This window comes from Convolutriloba macropyga, chromosome 13, assembly GCF_964194025.1.
Source record: "Convolutriloba macropyga chromosome 13, txConMacr16.3, whole genome shotgun sequence".
In the NCBI taxonomy this organism is placed as follows: Eukaryota; Metazoa; Xenacoelomorpha; order Acoela; family Convolutidae; genus Convolutriloba; species Convolutriloba macropyga.
The window spans coordinates 3,384,506-3,411,778 of NC_134480.1; the positions used below are offsets into that span (position 1 = coordinate 3,384,506).

Below are 27,273 nucleotides of genomic sequence, written 5' to 3' on the forward strand. Positions count from 1 at the left end.
CATTTTAACCCTTTTTGTGCTAGGCATCAAGTTTGTTACATTAAAATCGGTTTCTGTCATGACACTCAACAAAACAGAATATTTATGAAAATTGGCACATAAGATTGCTGGAAAACTATACCAAATTAGCTGCGCTTAAGAATTTTTTTCATCAGAGCAAATGATTAAATCTAAGTAGTTTAGTTTCTTTTCAACCCCACTATGAGACTGAATCCCAATTTTAAGCAGCGGCAAATTGATTTATGATTATTTAAGATGACCAGCATTTTATTCTTATTATTTGTAAAATTTGCTGATTTTCACTTTTGAAAAAGAATATCAAATTACAGTTTCCATCCCACGAAGATTTTTAAAACACTTCGTTTTTTGCAAAATGAAAAAAAAATGTATTGTAAAGCCGTTAACTGGACAGCCTCATTGTGTATAATTATTTGACTACTAAAACCACACGATGAAGAGTTGGAGCGTGATTGGTGCTTAAGTTTTACATTTTGGTTGTTGATTAAGGTGCACCATAAAAGTTAGCGCTTCCCAGTGATGGCAACATTACGCTGGATAACGTACAAATTTGAATAGTGGAAGGCTTTGGGAAACAACAATGACTCTACCTCATTTTTAACCATTTTTAAATTTGAGTCAGCTTGTATCGCCGTGAAAAATTGACTCGTTAACCTGAACTACAGTGACAAAAATGCACGAATTTTGTTTCTCTTTTTCAAAGGTAAACGTGACCAATTTCTACAACTTTGAGAATAGATTTTTTTCGCCAAAATTTTTCAATTGGCATAAAACATAAAGTTTATTTAGCAATTACGTGCGAGCGTTTTCGGAAATGTAAATTTTCCTAAGAGCTGTGATCTGGGAAAAACGTCTAGATGTCGTCTTAATACGCTATTATTATTTCAAGGAACTTCACAAATTTAACCAAAAATCGGCCTTTCTTTCGTTCCTTTTAATTGACACGTTTTTATACAATCTTAGAAAATAGATACCTAAGCCGTAGACAGGAATGACAGTGGCTGTAATTAATCGGTCATTTTTTTGGGGGGGGGGGTCTATGCAGGTACAACTAGTGTGAAAATGGACCAGTACTGGATTCGAACCAGCATCTTTCAATTGCAAGCCTAGTGTGCTACCCGTTTACATCAACTGGTCTTAAGCTCTCGAATTTGGGCATCTCTTATAACCCGTTCTCACGTTCTTTCTTGTTCATCGAGGTTTCATTTCTCTAGCCAAGTTTACGTTGAACAAGTAGAGCTTCTTGTCAAACTATGTCAAGCTTATCTTATGCACAATTTACATTAGGTTGTTCTCTCTCAACCTTCTAACATAATTAATCGGTCATTTTATTTTTTGTTTTTTTTCTCTGGTCTGGATATGATTAATGGGTACAATTTACCTGTACAATGATGTAGAAACTGTCTCCTTCTTCGCCCTGTTGCATGATGACGTCACCCGCCTTGTAGGAATGAGTCTCGAGGGAATCTGCCAGAGTCAACAACTCCCACGAGTCCAGACTCTCCAAAAGAGGAACCTAAAACACTTCCACTCACTCTAATATTCTCACCCCCCCCCCCCCCCCAAAAAAAAAAAGTTGCTCCACCACCCCCCCCCCAAAAAAAAAATACGTTGTAATGTTAATCACCCCTCCCCCTCTCAGTGCGTCAGTACGTTATGCAACCCCCCCCCCCTCCCCACACACACACACACCACCTTGGTATGTTGTCTCCCCCACAGTTACTGACCACGTGCCATTATATAAAAATATGACACGTACGTTTGGGGGTTGAAAATAGAATACACAAAACATGGGGGGCGCAAACGGAAACGATCAAAGTGGCCACCTCAGCTTAGGTGCAATGAACCCAGGCCACGATTTATAAACCTGGTTAACTCATTAATTAGGTTAACTCACCTTTTTGAGGAATTCTTCGTACATTTTCCTCTTCTTTAGAGTGTTGCCCATCAACAACATCCGGTAAGATTCCCTATCAAGTCTGAAAGTTTTCACAACACCACCCGCAGTTGGGGCTGCTTCCCCACCCGAAGCACCCCCCTCGGCTTCGCCCGACTCTGGGGCGGGGGAGGCGTCTGTTGCCCGGATGGTAGCGGCACGCGGGGTGCCATAGATCAAAGCTAGTTCTCCAAAACTTCCCCCCTCGGGGATACTGCCTACTTTGTTGTTGTTTACATACACCTGGAACACAAACAAAAAAAACATAAACAATGCCAGAAGCGTGAAAACATTCAGAAAATATCTGATGCGAATTTGACAACATTATTTTTTATGTTAAAAAAAGTACTTCAAAACACAATTGCGTAAACTTTAAAATGCCAAAAGTTTGCAAGGCAAGAGTTTGCTCCATACATAGCCAGAAGTTGAACGGCTACGAACGTTCGGCAACATTCCTTTATTACAATGCTACAGATATGGATTGAGCGGTTGTGTTTACCATCTCTTGAAATTTTATCTATCTGATCGTAAACAATTCTTCCAAATTTGCAAAAAAAAGTCTGCTGTCTTAGATGTCAAATATCACTTTTTTGCTCTACATAAATGAAATTGAGAGAGTTTGCCAATCAAGCGAAATCATACTTTTTGCAGATGATACAAATATCTACTCTTCCACCAAACTTAATAGAGATGACTTCGAAAACTATCTTGCTATATTGCGCGATTGGTTTGACAGAATTAAGCTAACAGTCATTTTCTCAAAATTTAACATGACTTATTTTACAAAAAAGAAACTACGACTAGTTAACAAATACAAGGAAAGAAACTTTGTAAGACAAAGACAGTGGAAAGTACCTCGGTGTACACATCGATAAAAAAACTGAGCTTTAAAACACAGATAGGAGATCTCAGAAGAAAGCGCTTTAAAAAAACAATCTATTGTTTCTGTCAATAAAAAAAACAAATTCAGAAGGGATACTCTGATTAGGTTATATAAACTCTGTGTTCAGCCACTTTTGCAGTATGGTGCACTAATTTATGGTTGCGCAAAAAAACGGAGCTTTAAAAACAACTGGTCACAAAATAACATAATCAGGATAGTTTTTGGACTGAGAAAAGTTAATAACGGTTCTTTTAATAAAAGTTTTAAGTAAGACAGAACATGTTTCATCGGAAATTTAATTCTGTTTGCATGTGATCGCATCTAAAATCTTAACTGCTTTCTGGCAAAGTGGTTTTCAAAAAGCGGGTTTTGGGTTTGATTTTCAAATACAAACCGACAAAATATATTTTATGTTGCTTCCACTATAACATTAAACAACATCTACAGTGGAACAAACAAATCGATTTTTGTAAATCGAAATTTATATAAAAATTTATTTTTACAAAACAACTACTATTTCCTCTATACAAAAAACTGATACTGTACAAGTTTTAACCACATTAATTAAGTTTTTCTTCTCTGCTTTCCTGGAAAAAGTTCAAAAAAGAGTACAAAATAAACCAGTGTATTAAAATATGCTTTCATTTCTATTGGTGACGCGAAAAAAATAATCAACAGTTACGACTACTCTTTATTTTTGGATAGAAAAAACTTGTATTTATCTGTCATTCGCACAGATAGGCATGAACTTCGATTTATCTAGTTTGTCATCTTATTAAATATTTATAGTGACAGCATTACATCAGAAATTGAAGAAACACTAAAATTTGTTTTTTTAAGGCTTGCAAAATAATTTGGCGTCAAAACCGGACATATTTGAGGACAGTAATTAGAAGTATTCTTGAGCCAAATCAGGCTGCGAGCAAAAATCAGTTTTGGAAAACAAGGAGGAAAAACGTGGATATCAAAAAATGTAGATTACAATTCACTGTTTTCTCTTGACTTTTTTTTAGCTTTTTCATATTTTCTGGAACACATTAAAACAGACTCCACAACAACACAGTCTAGATAAATTGGCTTTCGACACTAGTGGGTAGTTGAAAGAAAAATAGTCAATAATTCCAATTACGAACTTATAATCATCTGACATGGGAAATGATAGCACTGATTCTCGAATTATCAAGTTTTTCATGAATTTGATCTTCTTTATTGCAACAGAATCGCATCTGATGTTGAAGAAAGTAAAAATTTCCCAAACAGGCAAAATAGTTCAGCGTGAAAACCAGACTTATCTGTTGACATTGATAAGAAACATTGTTGATCCAAAAGAATAATACTTAATTTGTCTCGGTCGATAAAAAGTTAATTCTCGGCTGTTTTCTTACTTTTCTTCGCTTTTTCTTGAAACAGTAAGTGCTCAAAAAAATCGTCTAAACATCATCTTTTATAACAACCATAATAGTTTTTAAAAAGTAACGAGACAGAAAATTGTTAAAGAACAGCTTTGTTACCACAGATCAAATTTCCATGCGCTATAAACTTAATTCCTCCATTTTTTTTATTTTCATCGCATTTTATCATCAAAAACGGCGCCAGTGCTCCAAAAATATTCAACCTACCCAAAAATTCATGAAATGCCTATGAGGGGCATAAAAGAGGGAAATCGGGGCAGCATAATTACCAAATAGGAACAGCGAAATAGCAGTAAAGAGGGCAGATTGTGTGTGCTAAATTTGTTCAAATTTCCTCTTTTGAGAACGTGTCTGAAAATTAAATCACGCGTGTCCGCAAGGTGCGAAATTCAGTTCATGACGGGACGGGTTGTGTCTGATTAGACGGGTACTAGGACTATTGGCCGACATGGGGTTAAACCGACAAGGAAAAAATGGGAGTTTTTATCCGATATCTTAATACTGATTGGTCGATAAATCTGATTGGTCAAAATATCACTTGTTCGTCGAACCATTACAATTGCTGCGCAGTCGAGTGGTCGGTTTATAAATTCCCTTTTTTTGGTTTTCGGCTAAAGCCGCTGTCGGCCAATTCGGCAATCGTTGATTAGGCGTTGAATGAAAAAAATCAAGAATTGTTGCAATTAGGCGAATCATTCTTAAGCAGAATTGAAAATCGAAACTGTTCTTATTGGAACTGTTCTCGAAAATCGAAATTTGCATTCCGTTTTTGAAAACCCTTTTGTTGCCGTGTTACAAAAATAATTGGTTAAAAAAACAGAAAATACTGTCGGTCGAACCTGAATAACTAACAATTTTTAGCTTATGCGAAAACTTTAATTTAATGGGAAAAAATTGATGTTGAACCTTTAAAAAAGAGAGAAATGCGTCACAAGAGTTTTATAAAATTTAGACTCGAAAAATAAGGATAGCAGGGATTGTATTATGACGTCACATTAACTAAAGCTGCAAAATAAATTTACATAACCAAAATTCGATTCAAATTCGAAAATTTGCTTATCGGCACCTTAGACTGTTTGAACAGTTAATTAAATAGCTTAAATTTGAAAAATACTTACATCAACAACACCTTTGTGGATAATGTAGAAATAATCTCCTTCGTCACCTGAAACAAAACAACAGGGATAAATAAACACTGGAAAAATTACCTTCGTATGCAACCTTGTTCGAATTTTTACAATTTTTCCAGCTAGAATTCTATCCATCAATAATGAGCCAACTGAAATTTCGGTTGATAAATGGAGCTTAAGTTAGAAAAAACAGTAACATATAGAGAAAGACGTCATAAAACATCCTGATGTTCTCTTTTCGTCAGTTTTTCGCCTTTTATATTTAAATATGACGTCTCAAAGGTATTTTGTAGTATCAAATTAATTTGCTTGAGTTTAATTACAAAGATGGCAGAATAATAAATTATGTCGAGTCGAACTTGGGTTCAAAATTCAAAGAGTTCATTAATCTGCAATATTTCAACCTGTTTTTTCAATTTTCGGAAAAAAATGAATGGTAGACATAATTACACTTAAAGCAACTCAAAATTTTTGGAAAAGTAAAACAGAATAGATATATTATCAACCTGTCTTAGTAATAGTGATGCTCTCTTTTCCATCAAAAATAATGACCCGGATCATAGTAAATCAGATCTCAATCAGAGTATTTCTCAGTCTGTCTTTTTACTATGATCAGATTATGATCTTGTCAGTTTTTACTATGAAATGAGTTTTTTCAGACAACAAAAAAGGAGATCTCTAAAAATATTGTGAACAACCTACAGACTAATAATTCCTTTTCTATGGTCAGGGGAAATTTTCATTCTGTCGTTGCACTGCACAGGGGAAAAAACGAGAAATTCTGACAGGGAAAAAAACCGACATTCCACCGACATTCCCTAAATTTATCTCTGAAAAACCAAGATTGGAAAGATGAATTAAACTGTTTTGTGCTTAAATACAGAATGATAACTCATAAGCACAAAGTTTTGGTTAGTTTTTTATTTCAAATTAAGTTAATTAAATAATTAAAATTTGCTCTCAGCTCACTAGCCCTACAGCTAGTTTTGAATTTATACGTAAAGAACTTGCGGTTTCGTCAAAGTTCAGTGTTTCAATGTTTTGTGTTGCCGTGTTGTTGAGTTACCCGTGTTGTTGTGGTGGCCGCGCTGGAATGGGGGGTCGAAGGGGCAGGAGCTTCAACTCCTCTAAGAACCGCCCTTCAGACCATAAGTAAAAGTCTCCAAAAGAGTTTCGGTGAATCGCACACTCTAGTAAGTTGAAATGCACTAAGAGAACATAATTCCATAAAGGCGCTGCCTGTTTATCCCGTTTTTGAGGTTGAAAAGTCAAAAGCGTCAGACAAAAAATCGGTTAAGCGAAAAATCGCATAAAACGACATCAGGATTACCATAATTCCATTAATTACCATGCAAATTTCGTTGGAAAGCAACTTAAAAAATGTTGGAAGATCTTCAATAAATAAAGTTGCCTCAATTTTTTTTGTTTTTTTTGTTGATTTGTATCGTTTTATGTAATTGTAACTATTTATTGATATTTGCCTGCCAACCGAATTTGCCTCCCAACCGAATTTGCTTGCCAACCGAATTGTAACTATTTATTGATATTTGCCTGCCAACCAAATTATATTTGCTCATATATAACATTTAAAATTCAGCAAACAACAAAATAAAAAATATTAGCAAAAATAGCTACACGAAACAAGAATTGTTCTACGTGCAGGTTTTCAAATATCTCAAATCTACTTGTGAAAAACGGGTCAAAAATGGCCAAAAATCTCTGAAAAAAATTGCAGCGTGGTCAAAATTTTCATTTTGATGAAATCAGAATTACTTTTTCATAAGTATATTTATTGGAAGTAAATCCTCAGAACGTTTTAAAACTGCTTTGATGTAACTTCTCCAATATTTCTGATATTTTATCTTAAATGTTTCATCAAATTATCAAAAACATGCAGTAAGTTTGAAATTGAAAAGCTCCTAACTTTTTAGAATTTTAAATCTGTTTTACTGATTGTTCATGTCGTCTTCGTGGAAGTAATTCTTTCCCAAAAAAATTTGAAATCTCTCAAAATTGGATGCATAAATTTCAACTTGCTCAACATAGCCTGACAAATAGCCCATATTAAGCAGTATTTATACGCGCACTCGTCTTTCTTCTCCGCGATGGTGATTATCAGAGTGCGAAGTAATCACAAATAGAAGAAGTGAACAGAAATAGAAGAAAGCCTAACTGGTAATTAAATGGGTAAAAAAATCTTGGGTTACAAAATGCCGATTAAAAAGAAAACCCAGATTATCATTACTGTATACTATGGCTCTGTAGGAATTTGGCATATGAATTAGAATTGAAGAAAAAAGTTCCCCCAAATAATGCTTCGACTAACTGAACCGCTTTTTCTGTGTACTGTAGTTACAAAATATTGGCTTTCTGAAACAGCTATTAGCCATGGTAATGATAGCCGATTTCTGCTCGGAAAAAATTGCCCCCCCCCCCGAGACGCACGTGCCATATTTTTACATAATGATTTATTACGTAATGACACGTGCTCTGTGATGTAACTATGGGAACATAACTTACTGGGGGGGGGGGGGGGGCAAAAACGGAAAAGATCCAAATTAAGATTAGCTTTATGGCCATATCGTGGCCTTAAAACGACAGAAGAACAAATGGTTCTGTTTGTTCACTTTCTTGAAACAGCATTTCGCCTTTTTAAACGTAGCTTTAAAAGTGGCCTCTTTTTTAGGGGCTAAATTAAGCGTCTTTTTCAAGCAACGTTCTTCATGAAATCAGACAATTTTTATCATCAATCGGAAATTCCAATTAAGTCCTCCATCTTTAAATGGGTTCAACAACTCACGAATGCTTTTTTGAAAATTTGGATTTAATGACGTTGAAAAAGATGAAGCTACAATAACAAAAAAATGTTTGAGATAATTGCTTAGCATTTTCTGAAGGGCTTAAATGCTGATGACCGCCATATTAACTTCAGAATGCATTTCGCCATTTTGATTTAGTTTTAAAATATGTAAGTCGCCATTTTGATTTAGTTTTAAAATATGTAAGTCGCCATTTTGATTTAGTTTTAAAATATGTAAGTCGCCATTTTGATTCGACTTATAAAGCGTTTTTCGTTTCCCTTTAAAGTCAGCTAGCAGAAAGAAATAATTTTCAGGAAACATTTTTCAGAGCGTCGCAAGCATGTTATGCGTATTTCGAGCATTCTTCAGCGCATAATTTTAAACGGTTGCATCAGATAATTTTTGCTATATTATCTTTTAGGCTGCTATTAGGATCAATTTTTCTTGGTTATCTTGCGGAGGTCCTGTTTTTTCAACGCCCAAGTAAACATTTTGTAAGTTTATAATGATCTTGGCCAGAACAACCCAATGATGATTTGGGCATACGTTTGAACGCTTCCGGATTTTTTCTGACAACGTACCCTTACAAGAACTTGGCAGGATCTACCATGATGACCGACCGGGCTTGGTATCTTTCCTATCAAGAGCCGTTTTCGAGGCCTGGTTATAGGAACAAACATCGTTATCGACGGATATCAGCCAAGAAAAAAAATAGCTTGAAGTTGTACACTGTCCTCGAATTAAGCATTGAACTAAAACCTCTTTTCTCGACTTTGGCTTGACAATAAACAAATATATCACGTGAAGATGTATATAAACATGTATGGATAAACATGTATACTTTTGGGGAAAATCCTCAGCCCGGGACGTTTCATTTGACCCTGTTTCTGGGTGAAATTTACCCTGTTTGACTGCTCAACTTTAGTTCGACTAAAAACCTCCACGACAAATTTGGGGTCTTTCCCATTATAGCCCCCCCCCCCCCCCCCATGAAATTATAGCCCCCCCCCCCATTATGGTATAATTACCATGATTGGGGGGGGGGATATAGGCCTATAGGTTATCTGACCACTAAGCTGGGGGGGGGGGGGGGCTATAATGGGAAAGACCCCAAATTTTTTGGCTCATTTAAACCAGTTTATGGGTTTAATTTACCCTGTTTGATGACGTCTTCGCCCGGCTGGTAGTCTTTGGGCTGAATGACGTCAAAGATGTCGTCTCTCGTCTTCTCGTCCATGTATTTGAAGAGGACATTCTTCATCAGAGACTCACTAAGAGCTGCCATTTCCTCATCACTTTTGGGAATCACCTGAAAAAAAAAACGCGTGAAAAGAACTAATTGTGGTTTGTGTACACTGGTTTGAGCGCCTTTTCAGAGCCTTATTTTGTAAGAAACTCGCTGAATGTGGTAATTTTTTTTTTAAAAAAAAGCTGTTTGCACGGAAAGCTATGAAATTTCAGCTCACCTTGAGATAATTTTTAATTGAATTTTTGGAAAGTTACTCGACCCGGGCAGCTTAATATAAAGAAGGACCAGCCGTTACAGTTATTTTATATCATATTATATTTTTTATCACATACAAAAACAAAATAATTCTAGCCAAGATTTTGAACTAATGATACACGGCAAGATAACATCAAGACATATACGAACTTGCAAGATCTTCGAATAGAAATTAAGGAAAAAGATCTTGGCAAGATAGTCAAGAGAGATTAACTATCAAAAGATTTTCTTGGTTTTTTGTATCCTCATGTGATATCTCCCAATATCTTATAAAAATTTACCTAAAAGTTTTTGTGTTCCAAGTTATTGGCAACCTATTTGAAGTTTGCAAATGGGTTTTTTGTTCAGTTAACTTAAGCCGATCGATATATTGATCGTACAGGGTTGTGAATAGCATCATTAGAAATCACTTACAGCATTAAAATTTATAAATAAAAAAATTTTTGAAGTTTGTTTTTTTTCCACGCAATTATCGATGTCCAAAAATCTTGTGAAAAAATAACTGATTTTCGTTTTTTTGTTCATATTTTCCGGACAAATTTTTTCTTCCAATTCTTTGAAAAACATAATAAAGTTTAAACCAATAATTTTTGTAGGAAAAATAACAAATTCTGGATAATGATATGTCTCAATGCCTTGGTATTAAGAAGTCAATTGATATAAACCTATCCAGAGAATTCAATTGATATCTGAAAATTTGCAATATTTGAAATTACTTCTTTCAAAAATCATAAACGTTTTTTTTAACTTTGTCTTTTTAATCTTTATTGTGTATTTGTTACCGACTCTCATTAAGAACTGGTCCCAGGATTTTTAGTGAAGTACAGATTGATTTGTCCAGACTAGGTTTTACTTGAAGCTTTTTTGACTTTGTTACTAAGTATTGTCTTTTAAAAGAACATTGATTTTTAGACGTAAATAGTGGTTGTTGTTGCTATTTGATTTGTTGTTTGTCTGGTATTGTAGTCTCCGATCGATATATTTATCGTAGAGGGTTTTGAATAGCATCATTAGAAAGCCCATCCATCGTTGAATCCAAAATATAAACAAGATTTTTTTGACGCTCGTTTTTCCACGCAGTTATCGATGTTTAAAATTTTGGGAATATTTGACCGATTTTCTTTTTTTGTTCATTTTCCGGGCGCAATTTTTCTTCTAATCTCCTGAAAAAAATGTTAGAGTTTTTAACGATAGGATAGTCTCTGTAGACATAAAGCAAATTCTGGATAATGATAAGTCTCAATGTCTTGGTATTTAGAAGTCAATTGAAATAAACATATTTAAGGAATTGAGTTGATATCTAAAGTTTTTCAAAATTTGAAATCAACTTTTTTCAAAAAACAAACGTATTTTTTTTTACTTTTACCTTTTTTCAATTTTTTATTCTGTACTTGTTACCAACTCTCATCAACAACTGGTCCCACTTGTTTTTAGTAAATACAGTTTAATTTGTCCAGGTTAGATTTTATTTGAAGCTATTTTGACTTTATTACTAAGTAGTATTGTTTTCTAAAATAACATTGATTTTTGGACGTAAATAATGGTTGTTGTTGCCATTTGATTCTGTTGTTTGTCTGGTCTTGTAGTCTTTACAGTGTCAAGTTTCATCTAGTGAGGCATTATTTACTTTAATTAATGGTTTGAATTTGAAGCAATTTTTTCATTCATACAACACTTATTTTTGAGCAAAATTCGAATTTTGGAAAGTGTTCTATCTGTTACTCATTTGGTAGACATTTAAGCCAAGAATGCGGATGAGCGGGGTCGGAATATTACCTTTGAACCCACATTACCGAGTCTGCTTGTTTTAACAATTTGTTATAGTAAATGGTCATTTTATGTGTCGGAAACTATTCAAAAAGTAGTAGAAATCTAAAATCTGCAAGGTCATCTATACAGCAATTTAAAAAGAAAATAAAGTATTTAAAACTATTGATCACCTAACTGCCATTAGCTGGTCATCGTTGTTAAAATTGATCACATTATGATTAATTTGGTAACAGTTGTAAAAACAGCAAGTAAATATTATGTTTTTGTATGACCTTTATCCGTAATACATCGCAATCTTTTCTGTTTAAACTGATAAAAATGCGAGAATACGAACTGAAACAATTAGAGTAACTTAAGTCATATCGTTAGTTTATTTCGTAATTTACGGATAAATATTTACTGACTTTTTTCTTGGCAGCAGAAAAAGGTTTGTTTGTCAACAAAAACTGAGGTTCCGGATCCTAGCAGTGAACAACCGTGAGCCTACTGACACGCCAGAATAACGCGCCAAAATGAAACACCATACAAGAAATTTTGGTCCATTCTGTTATAACGCTACACAAACCAAAGCTCTTCCAACCCCTCGCCCAAAACTTATCGAAAAAAAATGTGTGCAGACCCTATGATCACTGTATATATACCAAAATTGAGTGGTCTGAAATCCAACGGGGTTGAAATGGGAAAGACCCAAGGCTTTACAACCCTTCAAAAAACCCATGGCAATTGAAAATAGCCCCCACGTGACGCACCTTTACAGGAGTTAAAGACTCGGTCAATATAGTTCCCTTAAACTGGGATCTATTTTGCGAAAACTGGTTTTTGTCTAAGCAGAAGAACCATTGACGTCAGTGATTCCAGTCGATCAGTTTGGTTTTGTATTGTATTGTCAATAAAATTTAGTAAATCAAGTCAATTTTAACTGTAGGAAGAATTCCGTCAACGACTTTCTAGCCCTAGCAAAATTAACAATGAATTTTACCACACGGTTGTTATTGCCACAGAGAAGTTATCAATCTCCGAGGCCAAGCCGAGGAGTTATGATAACTTCGAGGGCGTTAACAACTGTGTGGTAATTTTTTTAATCAACACCTGTTGCGATCATTTCAAAATTGAACACAGTTTTTATTGGTTTTTCCTTTTTATTTTTTGTGGACAATTATATTTTCAAGGGTAAGAAATGAAATGACATTTCTTTGGATCTGTTTTTCGTTTTGTCCTCATGCGCCCCCCCCCTCCCACACACACCATACATACACATACAAACAGATACACATACACACACGCACATACACACACACGCACGCAAACGCACGCACACACGTACACACGCACCCACGCACACGCACACACACACACACACACGCGCACAAACGCACGCACACACAAACACACACACACGCACACACACCCAAACACACACACACACACGTGGGCCCACACACGAACTCGCGCACACGCACACACACGCACGCACAAACACACACACACACGTGTGCGCGCACACGAACTCACGCACACACATACACACACACGCACAAACACACAAACGCACACACATACACACACGCACACCACCCACACCACACACACCACAAACACACCACACACACTACACACACCACACACACCACACTCACGCCACACACACCACAGATACACACCACGCCCACACCAAGCACACCAAACACACCCACTCCACACACACCACACACACACACACACACCAAACACACACCACACAAGTTTTTTTAGACTACAATTTATCAAGCTGTTTCCATCATTACTTAGTAACAGTGGCGATAAAAGAGTGTGATAAACTCGTAATCTAATACTGAATTTTTTTTCCAGTGTCGATTGGGCATTAAAATATATTACACGGGCAGTTTATATAAATGCTATTATTGCAACAGGTGTTGATTAAAGCAAAAATCAAAGATGAAAATTTTAAACCGAAATCTGAGAGCGCAAGAGCACGGCGATAATGCAAGCACACGAAATGAAAATCAAAAGTAAAACTCAAAGGATCAAAAAGTCCAAAGTCAACAAAATTTAAAGCCGATGCTGTTCCCAAGAGCATTTGGGAAAATAAAAGCCCCAGGAAACTTCGTTAAGCTTGAGGTAAAGTCTTATCCCGGCGTGAGCTGGTGCAAATATGAACCGGTTGATGCAGACAAAAATTGGCCATAATTAGACATAGACAGTCCGAACGAAAAACTGGTCACAACTCGAATTAGCTCCCATTTGCACTTATGATTCGGAATAAGGCGACAAAACGAATGGTTCTTTTAGGGGTGTTTAAGCAGGCGCAACTTGCTAAAGTGGACGGGTTATGGATTTCAACAAGCATCTTTTCTCTGCTAGCCCTAGTGTGATAACAATTACACCAACTGGTCTTAAGCTCTCGAAGTTTGGCGTCTCTTACAAACCATTATCATGTCATTTATTGTTCCTCAAGGCTTCATCTTTCTAGCCAAGTATACGTTGAACAAGTAGAACTTCTTATCAAGCTATCTTTTACTGCAAAACTTACATTAGTTTGTTCTCTCTAAAACCTTTTAACATGTTCAGACCAGACCTTTTATTTAAGATCTGGGAAGGTACACCCCCCTTTGTACAGCCCCCCCCCCCCCACACACACACACAACATACAAACATCATATTTCGACCACCTCATCCCTGGATGGGTCGATTAAACAACTGGACAAAAAATAACCTACTCATAAATTTAGAACAAATAAGATCCAAGAAAATTAAATCAAAATACTGTTTCTCCAACCAAATCTCTCAAATCTTAACAACACAAATCTGACAGAAAACATCAGATTATCAAGAAAAACCCCAAAACTCCATATGAAGACAATTCAAACAAAAAACAGGTCATGCACAGCAATGAAGCAATGAAGAAGATCGGAAACTAATTATTTCTTCCATAACAGAAAAATGGTACGTATAATTAAACCATCACATATAAATAGCTGGAAACGTAGAGCTATGATACTTCCAATAGGCAAAAACACAAAGAAGACTGTTGTCCAAAAGAGTTCGTGTTTTCTATAAAATAAGTGCATCACTGCAAGTCTTCTTTTGAAGCATTCTTACAAGATTCGCGCAAGATTAAATTTCTCTTCCAAAATCTTTTAAGGTCTTTTTCCTTACACGACTCATACAAAATTATTTGTTTCTCAAAAAACTGTTACAAGATTTTTTGGGTCTTTCCCATTAAAGCCTCCCCCAGCTTAGTGATCAGATAACCTATACCTCCCCAATCATGGTAAGAACGAACTATTTAAAACGCTCCCGAAAATAGTCGAAAGCAACATATACTATAGCGCAAAACGAATTCGTTTGCAAATAAAATCGGAAAGGTATAAAATCTACCAATTTTTCCTATCCCAACAACTGAATTTAAAGGCATGACGCAAGAATTATGACACTCCAAAAAACAGCTACTCAACACAAATCTAGCTGGGAGGACTGGAAAAGCTGTTACCCAAATCGAAGACTGATACAGCAACAAAATTGGTCAGAGATCGTTTTTTGTAAAATCGATCTCTGACCAAAGATCGTTTTACAACATTTCAAGTTTGTAAAATTTGGTCTAGTTCAGAATAAGAAAGAAAACAGAACTTTGCTCGCAAGTAACATGGCAAACATTCTGAGAAAAAATTCTGAACAGTGCTTGAAAGTTCCAAAATCATAAATCAGTTTTTGTAGTAAAAATAAAAAAAGGTTTAAAAGTGATTTGGATCCATCAAAATATATTGTGGATCTTTCTAGCGCTCTTTATTGTAGAACATTGACAAACGAAGAAAATCTTTTCACTGACTAATTTTTTAATTGCTGATTTTTGTTACAGATTTTTTGTGACTAACAAATATGACTGTGATGTTTCGATGCTTCAAAATTGTATCAAGTTATTTTTACCTTGTCTGTTTTTTCTTCACCAGAGAATTCTTCCATCAGTCGAGCAGCGAATACGCAGTTTTGTGAATTGATAATAAATTTAAAAACAAAACTATACTTATAAAAAAATGTTTTTCAAAGCGATCAGCTGTAAAAAAAAGAAATGATTCTTTTCTGGATGATAAATCTGAGCAAATAATTCCGGCCTTAGGATACTATCATATGTATAGTATTTATTGATTTAATTGACGTCGTCAAAGTCAGTTTTGTGATGTTCTGCCAATCATATAGATTTGTTCGTGGAAATAAATCCTATTAAATGCCAACTTTTTCAGACGCATTAGTGTTGGAGCCAAATTAATTGGAATCTTAGTTCTAATAATTTCATCAGTCTAATATTAGACGTATTAGAAGCCAAATTAAATTTTTAAAAAAATATGATCAGGAACGAAAAATTATGTCAGAACAAGAAGAGAAAAACATTAGAGGAAATGTTCGACAGTCGAACTGAAAATTTTTTTTCACTTTTCGACAGTCGAAATGAAAATATTTTTTTCCAGTTCCTTTTCAGAGAAATTTTAGTTGAGAAAAAGAACGGTAATCAAAAGTAGTAAAACAAAAACCACTGAAATTTTACTGATTGGACAAAAATTAGATTTTTTAATGATTTCAACTTCAAAATGACTTCTTCAGAAAGTCATTGCATTAGAAAGTGCTACTTTTGCTATTTGCCGAGAGCATTGTGAAAAAGAAACAGCGGACAACTTGCGCAATATTATTTCGCAATTTGGATTGTCGTGTTTTCAAGTGATATTCAAGTAGAAAATTTGGAACATTTGTTTTTTTTTCATGTGAAGTTTATTGTAACTAACGCAAACGCTTTAGCAATTTCCACTTTTTCCAGATTCTGGCTTCCAGTCGTCAAAAATGTGGCTCATATCTCTGAACACTGCGCCGTTCTCGATTAATTTCAAATTTTCTCTCTGACTTGATAAGAGTCACGTAAATTCATGCCCGAGGCATGTTGTTACTTTTTACTACTGATTACATCTGCCTTAGTCCAGGCTACACAATTCTGCAAAAATGCGGCAAAAATCGAAAAGATTTTGCAACAGTCCTGCAAAAAAGACAAGAAATTGCAACAATCCTGCAAAAAAAGAAAAGATTTTGCAATGATCTTGCAACAAAATTGACAAAATTTTGAAATATCCTGCAAAAAATCGAAAAGATTTTGCAATAATTCTGCAAAAAATCGAAAAGATTTTGCAATAATTTTGCAAAAAAATCCGAAGATTTTGCAATAATCCTGCAGAAAAAAGACCAGATTTTGCAATTATTCTGAAAAATAAAATCGGATAGACTGCAATAATCCTGCAAAAATTTGCGCAAGATTTTTGTTCTTATCTGGGTTATAACTATCTAGTAATAACTTACCACTTTTTTGTAGTTAGCAATATCTTCTTCAGTGACTGCCTCGGCCGAAACTGCTCCCCTCCTTCGAACACCTTTAGTACCACTATCACTTTGGGGCTGGGGCGGCGGGGGCTCGTCCTCCAGAATATCATCTTCCTCCTCGTGCTTGTTTTTGCTGGATTCTTCGGCATTTGAATCAGTTTTCTTCTTTTTGCCCAAATTTGACATCCGTCGCTGGACACTTCGGGCGCTCTCGCGGGGCGAGGAAAAAACTTTGCCCATTGTGATAATTTCTCGCGCTCCGAATTTAACTCAAATTGTAAAAGTGGAGTTTGTAAATTTTAAAAATAAGAAGCAGAAAATTTATTTTTTGTCCGCCCGAAAAATAAGGTCGTAACTATTACTGGGCAACCCAAGTAAACAATTTAACCCAGTTAAACCCAAGTTATACTTATCTTGAAAACTGAAAAATGCTCAAATATGGGAGAATTTAGGGATAATAATTTTGTGAACGTAATTTGATCGATGTTATCGAAATTTGTCAATAAGTTCTTAAAAACTGTAATGTATAAACAATAATAAATAAAAATTCTTATAGTTTTATGTCGCCGAAATCTCACGCTCAAAAGAATCACGCGGTAAATAAAAATTGTTGTTGACAAATAACTCGGCAAGTTCACTCGTAAACAATTTGTGAACAAACTGTTTTCCCGGTTATGACGTAAAAAGTTGTATGCTGTTAGTAAAGTTATTTCACGGGATAATAACTTCTTTTCGCGCTCAGCTCGGAGAAATAAATGCCGCTAATTGGCAACTGAAACTGAAACAAAACAATATATTGGACAAAAAAAAACAAAATATTATTTCGAAGTTTATATATTTACAAAGACAAAAATTTGGTGAACTTAATTTTTAAACCGGCGACTTTTTGCCGCTCATATTTGATTGTACGTCACATGTTGAAGATAAATGCAAACACAAATGAAGGTTTCCTTTTCAATGTTTGTTTAGTCATGACCATGCCATACCCCCCCCCCCCCCCCAAAAAAAAAAAAAAGAAATGATTCCTTTGTCTGCAATTTTTCGATCTGATCGTATTGTATTTCATTTAAGATTACACATAAAATATAATACTATTAAAATGCGCATCTCTGTCACAACAAGTTGAAAAAAATTTTCCTTTCAGAAACTCCGTTTTTAACGCTTGTTTAGAAAAATAATTAAAAAAACACTCGCAATCGGTAAACTTAATCAATATAAACTATTACAGTTTTAAAAGATTGGTAATTACTGAAAACATAATTGCTGTTATAAATAGTATAAATGTTTCTTATTATCAGGCTCAAAACGAAAGCGGGGATGCGCCTTTGGGGAAAAGCAAATTAGGTCCCTTTTTGAATAGCAACGGCCGTATCAACAGCACAGCCGCATAAAAACACTATATTTGCAAAAACGGGGGAAAATGAAACAAAATGAAAAAAAGTATTGCGTGCTAGTGTGGAAAATAGACTTAAAAAACGAAAGGAAACAAAGAACGTCTGAAAAATGATAACCCAACTTGGTAAATTTCTGCAATAAGATTGAAATTCGGTTTCTAAAGGAAGCAATTAAAGACTAAATAGGAGAAAATGAACAAATTGGATGAAGTACAATAGCTAAAAAAGAAAAATGGAAAACATTTTTCTCTTGATACAGATTCGTTTTCGTGCTTCAGATTCACATTTTAATACTTCCCTGAAAAATAATTGGATAAATCTGAACCATCTTAAAATGTTACCCCCCCCCCCCCCACCTCGATATCCTCCAATTTAACTTTTTTTTAGATGAGCGGTTACTAAACTTGAAAATAATGGGTCTCTTTTTCTGTAATTATATAACTAGTCAATGATTATGTTTCGGTTAATTCCGGTTATGTCTCTAAAAGCTTTTAGCGCAATTTTCACATTTAGTTTATTCACTTAATCTTCACAAGAGAGCCAAAATGTCCATTTAAGGAATTTTACACGACAAAAGGTACAAAAATTATGCAGTTGACAAGAACTCAGTCAAAAAGATCAGAAAATCATCTAAATTTGAAAATAGAAGCAGGAAATTAAATTACAGCAAAGACCGAACATGGAAATAAGAATATATCTCTTCAGATCTTTTCAAACTTTGACAACAAAAAATTGAAAACTAATCAGCCGAAATGGAATTCTTTTTACTTATTCAGTTGAACGCAATAGTAGCTTTCTTTAATTGGCAAAACTGAAGCTGAAAATAGGGCTGATCAACTAGTTTTCGACAAATAATCTATTAACCCACGAATGGTAATCTAATTTCCGTCTTCCGACTATTGTTTTTCTATCGTCAAAAAATTTGGTTGTGAAAAACAGTAGTTATCATATAGCTTTGCAAAAATTGAGCTTCTATAAGAAATTATTTTTAAAACCACTTCAAGCAAATATAGAATTTTTACTTTAATAACTTAAAACATTATAGTATATATCAGATTAAATTCTTGCCTAATGACGGTATTTAATTCAACTTAATTCAATAATGGTAAAAATTTTCTAGTATATAAGATGGCCATCTAAACACTTCAAACTATCAACAGGCACAGATATAATGTATCAAATTGAAAAAGAAGAGAAATAAAAAATGTGAAAAATGTGAAATTTTTTTAATGATTTGCCGCAGGAAAGTATGGTTATATTTGAACGATTAAAAACTTAATCAGTTTTATTTTAACTGAGATATGGTTCAGAAAAAAAACAATATGGTATTTCGTTTCGAAAAACATTTCCGTCGTTTTTGTATTATAAAACCGATGTAAGACTTTGCAGATGTCTGATGTTTCATATTTAAAATACCAGCACCTAATTAGTGTCCTGATCTACATACAACGAAAAAGTTAGCAAATTAAACCCTAACAATTTAAAAGTGGATGCACAACAGTAAAAGTATTGCCATCATTTACTTTTTTATCCAAAAAGAAAACTAACATTTGTTTGCAACATTTTAGTTTGCCACAAATCGAGGAGCTGGAATTTATTTTTTCCAAATACTTTCTTTCTCAAAAAAATGATTATGAAAGCTAACTGTTTGTTTTTTGCAGTAAAAATTTTAGCGTTTGCATTTGGTATCTTTTTCAAACTGGAATTTTTGTGTTTTCACTCTCAACATCTTATAAAGATGCAAAAGAATATTTCAGTACAAGGGAAACGCTGTCGAACCTGCATGTTTTGCTGGCAAGAGATCGCCGACTTTTCTAAAACTCTCAATATTGACTTTCTTTAATAATCTATTGTTGGTTTTTTTTCTGGTTGCTCGAGGATTAATCTCTTTTAGCAAAGCTAATGTAAAACAAGTCAAAATTTTTTCCAAGATATAGAAATTGGTTCTAATTCTTTTCACCCCGATTCATTTAACCCCGCATATCTTGACTCCATATCACTTAGCCCATCTATCACTTAAGCATTCTATTATATCACCCCACTATCATTTCATCCTGCCAATTATCAGTCGACATTAGAGGCATATTTTCTCATAGTTGGGCTAATAATTTAACCCATGCTTGGCTTTGATAGTTTCATATAAAGTCTCACGGGCCACTGTTGCATTGTCATGGCCAATTACATGTTTTACTAATTTAACAGTCCTAAATACAAAAAAGATTAAAATAGGGGTGAAATGTTATAGGGTAGAAGGGTTTAAATAATAAAGGGGTGAATGAAGAGGAATGAAAAAGATTTTTTGTTAAAATTATAACGAAGGAGAAACCGAAAAAAACATGAAATGCAAAATTTATATTGTAAGATTAAATAGTTGTCACTATAATTTTTTTTGTCAAAATAAGATTTAGTTTTCTGTTCGAAAGAATGCTTCGCTCAAGCGTAATGCTTTTACAGGAAATTTGTAACGAAAGTTAGGAAAAATACTGATTCTGCCAATTAGCTCAATACACTCATTGTCATTTATGGGGAAGTCGATTGACAATTGAATATCAAAATGACATTTCTACTCTCTCAACTGGTTTTTATCACACAAAAGGAATATATGAATAAAACTGGATGGAAACTGCAGTATATTATAGCATTGAACATAAAGCAAACAAGCTTTTATTGAAATTTCTCCTGAAAGATAAATGGAAAAACATATGAATGAAAAATTAAGCTCCACCCCAATCCCAAACCCCCCCCCACCCCCACCCCGCCCCGCACACACACACACACAAATGTATTTAAATTTGATTCCATATTATCTGTTCGCTTTTCATTCTATGTATATCAATAATTAAAGATAAAATTATAAAGTAGCCATATAAAGTAAGAGTTAAAAGAATTCATGAATAGTTTTCAAATAATACAAACTATTTATTCCGGAAATAATTATAAAACATGTGAAAAGAAAATAGAACAAACCTTGATTCTGTCTTGATATTTTAAACAAAACGTAACAATGTTTGGAAATGGTTCAAACCACGAGTATTTTAAAACGCGACTTTTATTACGTCTTTTTTGACTTTAATATCGTTTTTCTAAACTACAAAAGCAGACTAGAAAAGTTTGGAAACTGCAAAAACTATCAACGATAAAGTTGTTACGAAGCAAATGAAGCGATATTGTGCTTATAATTTATTTGTAATTATGCTTTTCGAGTTTCTCTGTGTATTAATCGATTTTTTCTCAGTTCTAGCAACGCTTTTAAAATTTCTTTTTATAAATAAAGTAAAAGAAAGTAAGAATGCGTGAGTATAAGTACTTAAGTTCAGACGCAGTACATGTTAGTATTGATTATATATGGCTGGCTTATAGCGCAGGTGTGCGCTTGATTAGACGCTCCATCGACTCCAAAATCCGTTGATATATTTCGGAGTTGATATACGAAATACAGGCAAAACTTGACATTGAAGCGATTACATATACGTAACGAGTGAAAAAATCTCACTTTCAAAGTAAGACTTTTTACTTTTAGTGATGGAGTATAATAATCTAGAACTGATAATTTCCTGATAAAACAAGAACATTTTTTAAAGATAGCCAGCGTTAATATGCTAATGTGTTCATTAAAAATGTTTTTAAAAAATGTTTATACAAAACCAGGCCTCTTCAATCATTTTTTTGTAATTTTTTAAGTAATGTCTTAGTTAACAAACGAGCACTGAGAAAGAGCAAAAAATGGAAGTGTCAGTTTTCTACTATAAATAGAAGAATGGCACTGATAAAAAATTTATGGTTTTTTTAAACAAATATTATTCTTGGCGTTTCTGATATGAAATTTGGGTTAGGGAAATTAGGGAGAAAAATAAGAAAAACGTTCAGATAGTCAAATTCTCTTCAAACTAGTTTTAGTGAACTAAAAAAGAGTTAAAATAATAATTTCATCAACTATAATCAGGTTAAACTATTTGTTCAGTTCTATAATTAAGTGGTACCTAAATTAATTTCAAGACTCTCAAATGGTCGTTTTTGGAAGTGCATGGTTTTAACTGAGCTTTTACAGCTAACAGGGATCTTTACAGCGATCCCGGAGAATTCCAGTTTGGTTTTTTCTTTAGTTTTAAAGGCAAATTTGTGATCAGGGCTTGAACTACGGCTCGTTTCAAGCCAACAGAAAAATTTGCGAATGACTGCATTGAAAAAAGTGCAACAAAAATAGAAAAACATGAGATGTCTAACTTTTCCACAATCTTTAGCTAGGAACCGCTCGTAAAATTTGAGGTCAAAATGCCCTCTCGAAAAATTTGTCTCTTGCAAGATCGACGTATTAACTTCACTGCTGACTGAGCCTCCCACAACAGTTACTTTGCATTTTGTTTTTTTTTTCGTTGACATTGTAGTATGTTTTTAACGGAGTTCGTTTTCGAGAATTCGTTTTCACTATTTTTTATTCATTTTGGTATGCTACCTACTATGCTTTGCTATTTGATTAAATCCCCTTTTGCATTACAAATTATAGGTATCGCTGATTGAATGACAAATCAACAATTTCTATCTGCTTTACTGTAACTTGATGCTCAGTTAAAACTGATGTTTTTCAGGCAGCTCACAACATTTATTTCGAATCGGGTGTTGTGTTTTTCTTCCAGAGAACAATATACGAACATTCAACATTTATTTGCAAAAATTGTAATAGAATTAATTGCGTTGAAACCTAAAAAAAATTTGTCCAAAAACTGCTATCTTAGAACTAATTGTTGTCTCTATATTATAGACAACAAAAACACAAACATTATCTACGGTAACTGCGCGTACGTGTTTACAAAAATAAGACATGCAATTGAGGAGCGGTAAAATTCTATACCCACTAAATTGGGGGACAAAATAGATCTATTTTTTTCCAACATGCATAAGGTCGTATCTATACGCAGAAAATGTTGTAACCAAAACAGCCACAGCTAGAAAAATATATGAAAACCACCAATAGAAGAAACCACCAATAGAAGAAACAGTTTACCTGTAATTTCTCAAGAAAACACAAGATTCACTATATATTTAAATTTATGTAGCATAACCAATATAACCATTGAAATCGTGCAAGAATCTTTCACTAAAGATTTATTTTGTTTGTCAAGCAACAAAACCAAATTTACACAATAATGCTCAGACTTTTGTTCTGATAACAAACGCTTGTCAAGTATGTGCATCAAATCAAATTAAGGTTTTACGAAACTCTATTTCGTCAAAATATAAAAATTAAAGCTGAATTTATGTATCTACATTTGTTCACGGGTTGGAAATTGAATAAAAATTATTTATTGTAAGAGAAAAAGATTACTTGTCCCTTTTTGTCCAAACGAAAAGTAGGAAAAAATTGTATTAATTTGGTGTAATAATGGTAACTATCGTTTTCTTCGTCAATTTCCCGGAGCTTCAAAACAGCAATAAGAAGGACTTTCCAAAATTTCCACAAAAAATCTTTGATGGAACTTTTTGATTCAATTTCTTTATCAACTGAGTAATACGGTATATATTTTTCAATTCCAAGTAATATTTTATAGTCATTTGTTGCGATAATTGTGATTAAAATTCTTCATCATTTTCTTCATTTCCATTGATGGCCAGCTCAATTTTTTGTGGTCATACCATAAACCAAGATAAATGAACCAAAAAAAGAAACGATAGCAAAGTTCCTCATACATTTCTCAACATTAACTTGCATTTTCTCGCCAAATGACAGCAAACAATTCTTCTACAAAAATCTCAAACTCGAACGCCGGGGCATCAAATGCCTTTTCTCACATAAAATGTACTTTAAAATTATCAATTGGAGCAACAAATGTGACGCAAAATTATAAAATAAATTTAATGTTTTAAACTTTTTATTCTTCTTTGAAAAAGTTTTTGAAATTAGTTTTGTATCAAACGCCATTTCACCGATAATGAATGAAATTAAGCAGTTTTCAATTAGGTCTGCCCTTCATTGGGATTTTGCGAATTCTTTTCAAATTTTGATTTTTGTCGATTTAGAGAAAACAAAAACCAAAAATACGATCTTTAATCTAACCAATTAGGATTTTTGGTCGGTTCTTATCTAAGCTCAATGTTCATATTTCAGTTATCACTGCTCCATGTTTTAAAAAAAACACAAATCCTTAATATATATTAACTTTTATAACTTTTGCTGGAAATCTCTTTTTCAATTTTACAAATTTTTAGAGATTTTAAACTATTGCGACTAAAGACCCTCCGAAATGATAATAGTTTGTCAAAAATCGAAAAACTTTTTCTCTAGCAGTAATTCATCGGAGAACAAGAATTTAGTACACATTACTACGCTACGTTTTTTGTTCTACTATCTAAACTTTTGGCTAAAAGCATGAAGCGTTTCTGATTTTTATTTAAGGTATTCACATTTGAACTGACACTCAAAATTAATGAGGAGCCGAGTGTATTCACTCAAAAGTAAAAACTCATTTCAAAATCTTGAGCATGCATTTCAAATCGGTTTGACTTTAAAATTATCTTTTGCCAATTTTCGGAAGATTTTAACATATAGGAAAACTGGAAATAATTTTCTATCGGCTTCTGCTAGGGTGTTCCAAACAAAAATTTTTTGAGGCAACGAATAGTTAATTGTTGTACGCTGTTTCAGAAATGCCGTTTTAGACTTTAAACGGATTGTGATAATTAATGAAAATTGATGTTGCATTCAATTAAAGGCGGTCGTAACCCTGAAAAAACCTAAAAGCAAGAAAACTATTTAAAGGGACAGCTCGAAGGAGGAAAGGCAAAAGATTATTCAAAAGTGCGGCAATGTCATCACTCCTAGATTTACTCCCCAAATTAGGCAAAAAACTCCAGCTCTAACTTAAACAAGTAATTAGTTAAGGAAAAAAATGAAATTGAAAATAATTATAAGCTCAAAGTTAAAAAAACGATTTCACAACAAAATTTTAAAATTTTGAAGACACAGCTTTTTTCCTCTTATATCAATCGTGTACTTAATGCCAATTTATACCGCCTGCCAGCAATTGTCGTAAGAGTTAATTGGGAGGATGTTGCTAAGAATCGAGATTGAGGTGTTGGAATTGACCCTTTTTGTCTATTTTTTTCGATCTAAAAGAAGAACCCAATATAAATCTGAATACCGACAAAAATGGTTTTCACCCCAAGATACCGCCCCACTGAAATTTATATTTGTTAAAAACAGCTAATTGATAGAAAATTCGCTTTCACAAAAAATTTTCTTTAGAAAAATTTTTCTTTTGAAGTATTTTTTGATGGTAAAAAATTTCTGCCCTAAAATCAGCAAATTCCCTCGAAAAAACTGCCCTTTGAAACACTCTTTTTGACAAGACTCGCAACTTGAACCCCAAAATGATAACCAACAATCATTGAAAAAGACATCTGGAATCACAATTGAACTTAAATTTATATTCATTCAGTCTCTTCACGTTTTAGACCAGACAATTCTCGAGCCTTATCAAGCAAACCATTGTACTTACATACTTCAAAAAAAATTAAGTGAACTAAAGAAGAGTTAAAATAATAATTTCATTAACTATAATCAGGTTAAACTATTTGTTCAGTTCTATAATTAAGTGGTACCTAAATTAATTTCAAGACTCTCAAATGGTCGTTTTTGGAAGTGCATGGTTTTAACTGAGCTTTTACAGCTAACAGGGATCTTTACAGCGCTCCCGGAGAATTCCAGTTTTGTTTTTCCTTTAGTTTTAAAGGAAAATTTGTGGCCAGGGCTTGATTTATGGCTCGTTTCAAGCAAACAGAAAAATTTGCGAATGACTGCATTGAAAAAAGTGCGACGAAAATAGAAAAACATGAGATGTCTAACTTTTCCACAATCTTTAGCTAGGAACCTCTCGTAAAATGTGAGGTCAAAATGCCCTCTCGAAAAATTTGTCTTACAAGATAATTTCACTGCTGACTTAGCTTCCCACAACAGTTACTTTGCATTTTGTTTTTTTTTTCGTTGACATTGTAGTATGTTTTTAACGGAGTTCGTTTTCGAGAATTCGTTTTCACTATTTTTTATTCATTTTGGTATGCTACCTGCTATGCTTTTACTATTTGATTAAATCCCCTTTTGCATTACAAATTATAGGTATCGCTGATTGAATGACAAATCGACAAATTCTATCTGCTTTACTGTAACTTGATGCTCAGTTAAAACTGATGTTTTTCAGGCAGCTCACAACATTTATTTCGAATCGGGTGTTGTGTTTTTCTTCCAGAGAACAATATACGAACATTCAACATTTATTTGCAAAAATTGTAATAGAATTAATTGCGTTGAAACCTAAAAAAAATTTGTCCAAAAACTGCTATCTTAGAACTAATTGTTGTCTCTATATTATAGACAACAAAAACACAAACATTATCTACGGTAACTGCGCGTACGTGTTTACAAAAATAAGACATGCAATTGAGGAGCGGTAAAATTCTATACCCACTAAATTGGGGGACAAAATAGATCTATTTTTTTCCAACATGCATAAGGTCGTATCTATACGCAGAAAATGTTGTAACCAAAACAGCCACAGCTAGAAAAATATATGAAAACCACCAATAGAAGAAACCACCAATAGAAGAAACAGTTTACCTGTAATTTCTCAAGAAAACACAAGATTCACTATATATTTAAATTTATGTAGCATAACCAATATAACCATTGAAATCGTGCAAGAATCTTTCACTAAAGATTTATTTTGTTTGTCAAGCAACAAAACCAAATTTACACAATAATGCTCAGACTTTTGTTCTGATAACAAACGCTTGTCAAGTATGTGCATCAAATCAAATTAAGGTTTTACGAAACTCTATTTCGTCAAAATATAAAAATTAAAGCTGAATTTATGTATCTACATTTGTTCACGGGTTGGAAATTGAATAAAAATTATTTATTGTAAGAGAAAAAGATTACTTGTCCCTTTTTGTCCAAACGAAAAGTAGGAAAAAATTGTATTAATTTGGTGTAATAATGGTAACTATCGTTTTCTTCGTCAATTTCCCGGAGCTTCAAAACAGCAATAAGAAGGACTTTCCAAAATTTCCACAAAAA

General features: G+C 33.7%; 1 protein-coding gene across 7 annotated transcripts in view; it reads right to left on the minus strand.

The window, feature by feature from the left end:
- The window catches only part of LOC142351886 (cAMP-dependent protein kinase type I-alpha regulatory subunit-like), a 42,553-nt gene that overhangs the window by 4,717 nt on the left and 10,563 nt on the right, over positions 1 to 27,273 (minus strand). For 2 of the 7 annotated variants that reach the window (XM_075404133.1, XM_075404129.1), the window contains exons 2-6: positions 16,792 to 17,584; positions 9,336 to 9,489; positions 5,368 to 5,414; positions 1,916 to 2,197; positions 1,400 to 1,534 (exon numbers count right to left, since the gene is read on the minus strand). In XM_075404133.1, coding sequence (XP_075260248.1) covers positions 1,400 to 1,534; positions 1,916 to 2,197; positions 5,368 to 5,414; positions 9,336 to 9,489; positions 16,792 to 17,052 — 879 coding nt within the window. In that variant the 5' untranslated portion in view covers positions 17,053 to 17,584. Of the gene's footprint in view, positions 1 to 1,399; positions 1,535 to 1,915; positions 2,198 to 5,367; positions 5,415 to 9,335; positions 9,490 to 16,791; positions 17,591 to 21,173; positions 21,329 to 23,208; positions 23,329 to 27,273 lie in introns of those variants that run through there. The other 5 variants (XM_075404131.1, XM_075404128.1, XM_075404134.1 and 2 more) reach the window with 4 other exon arrangements.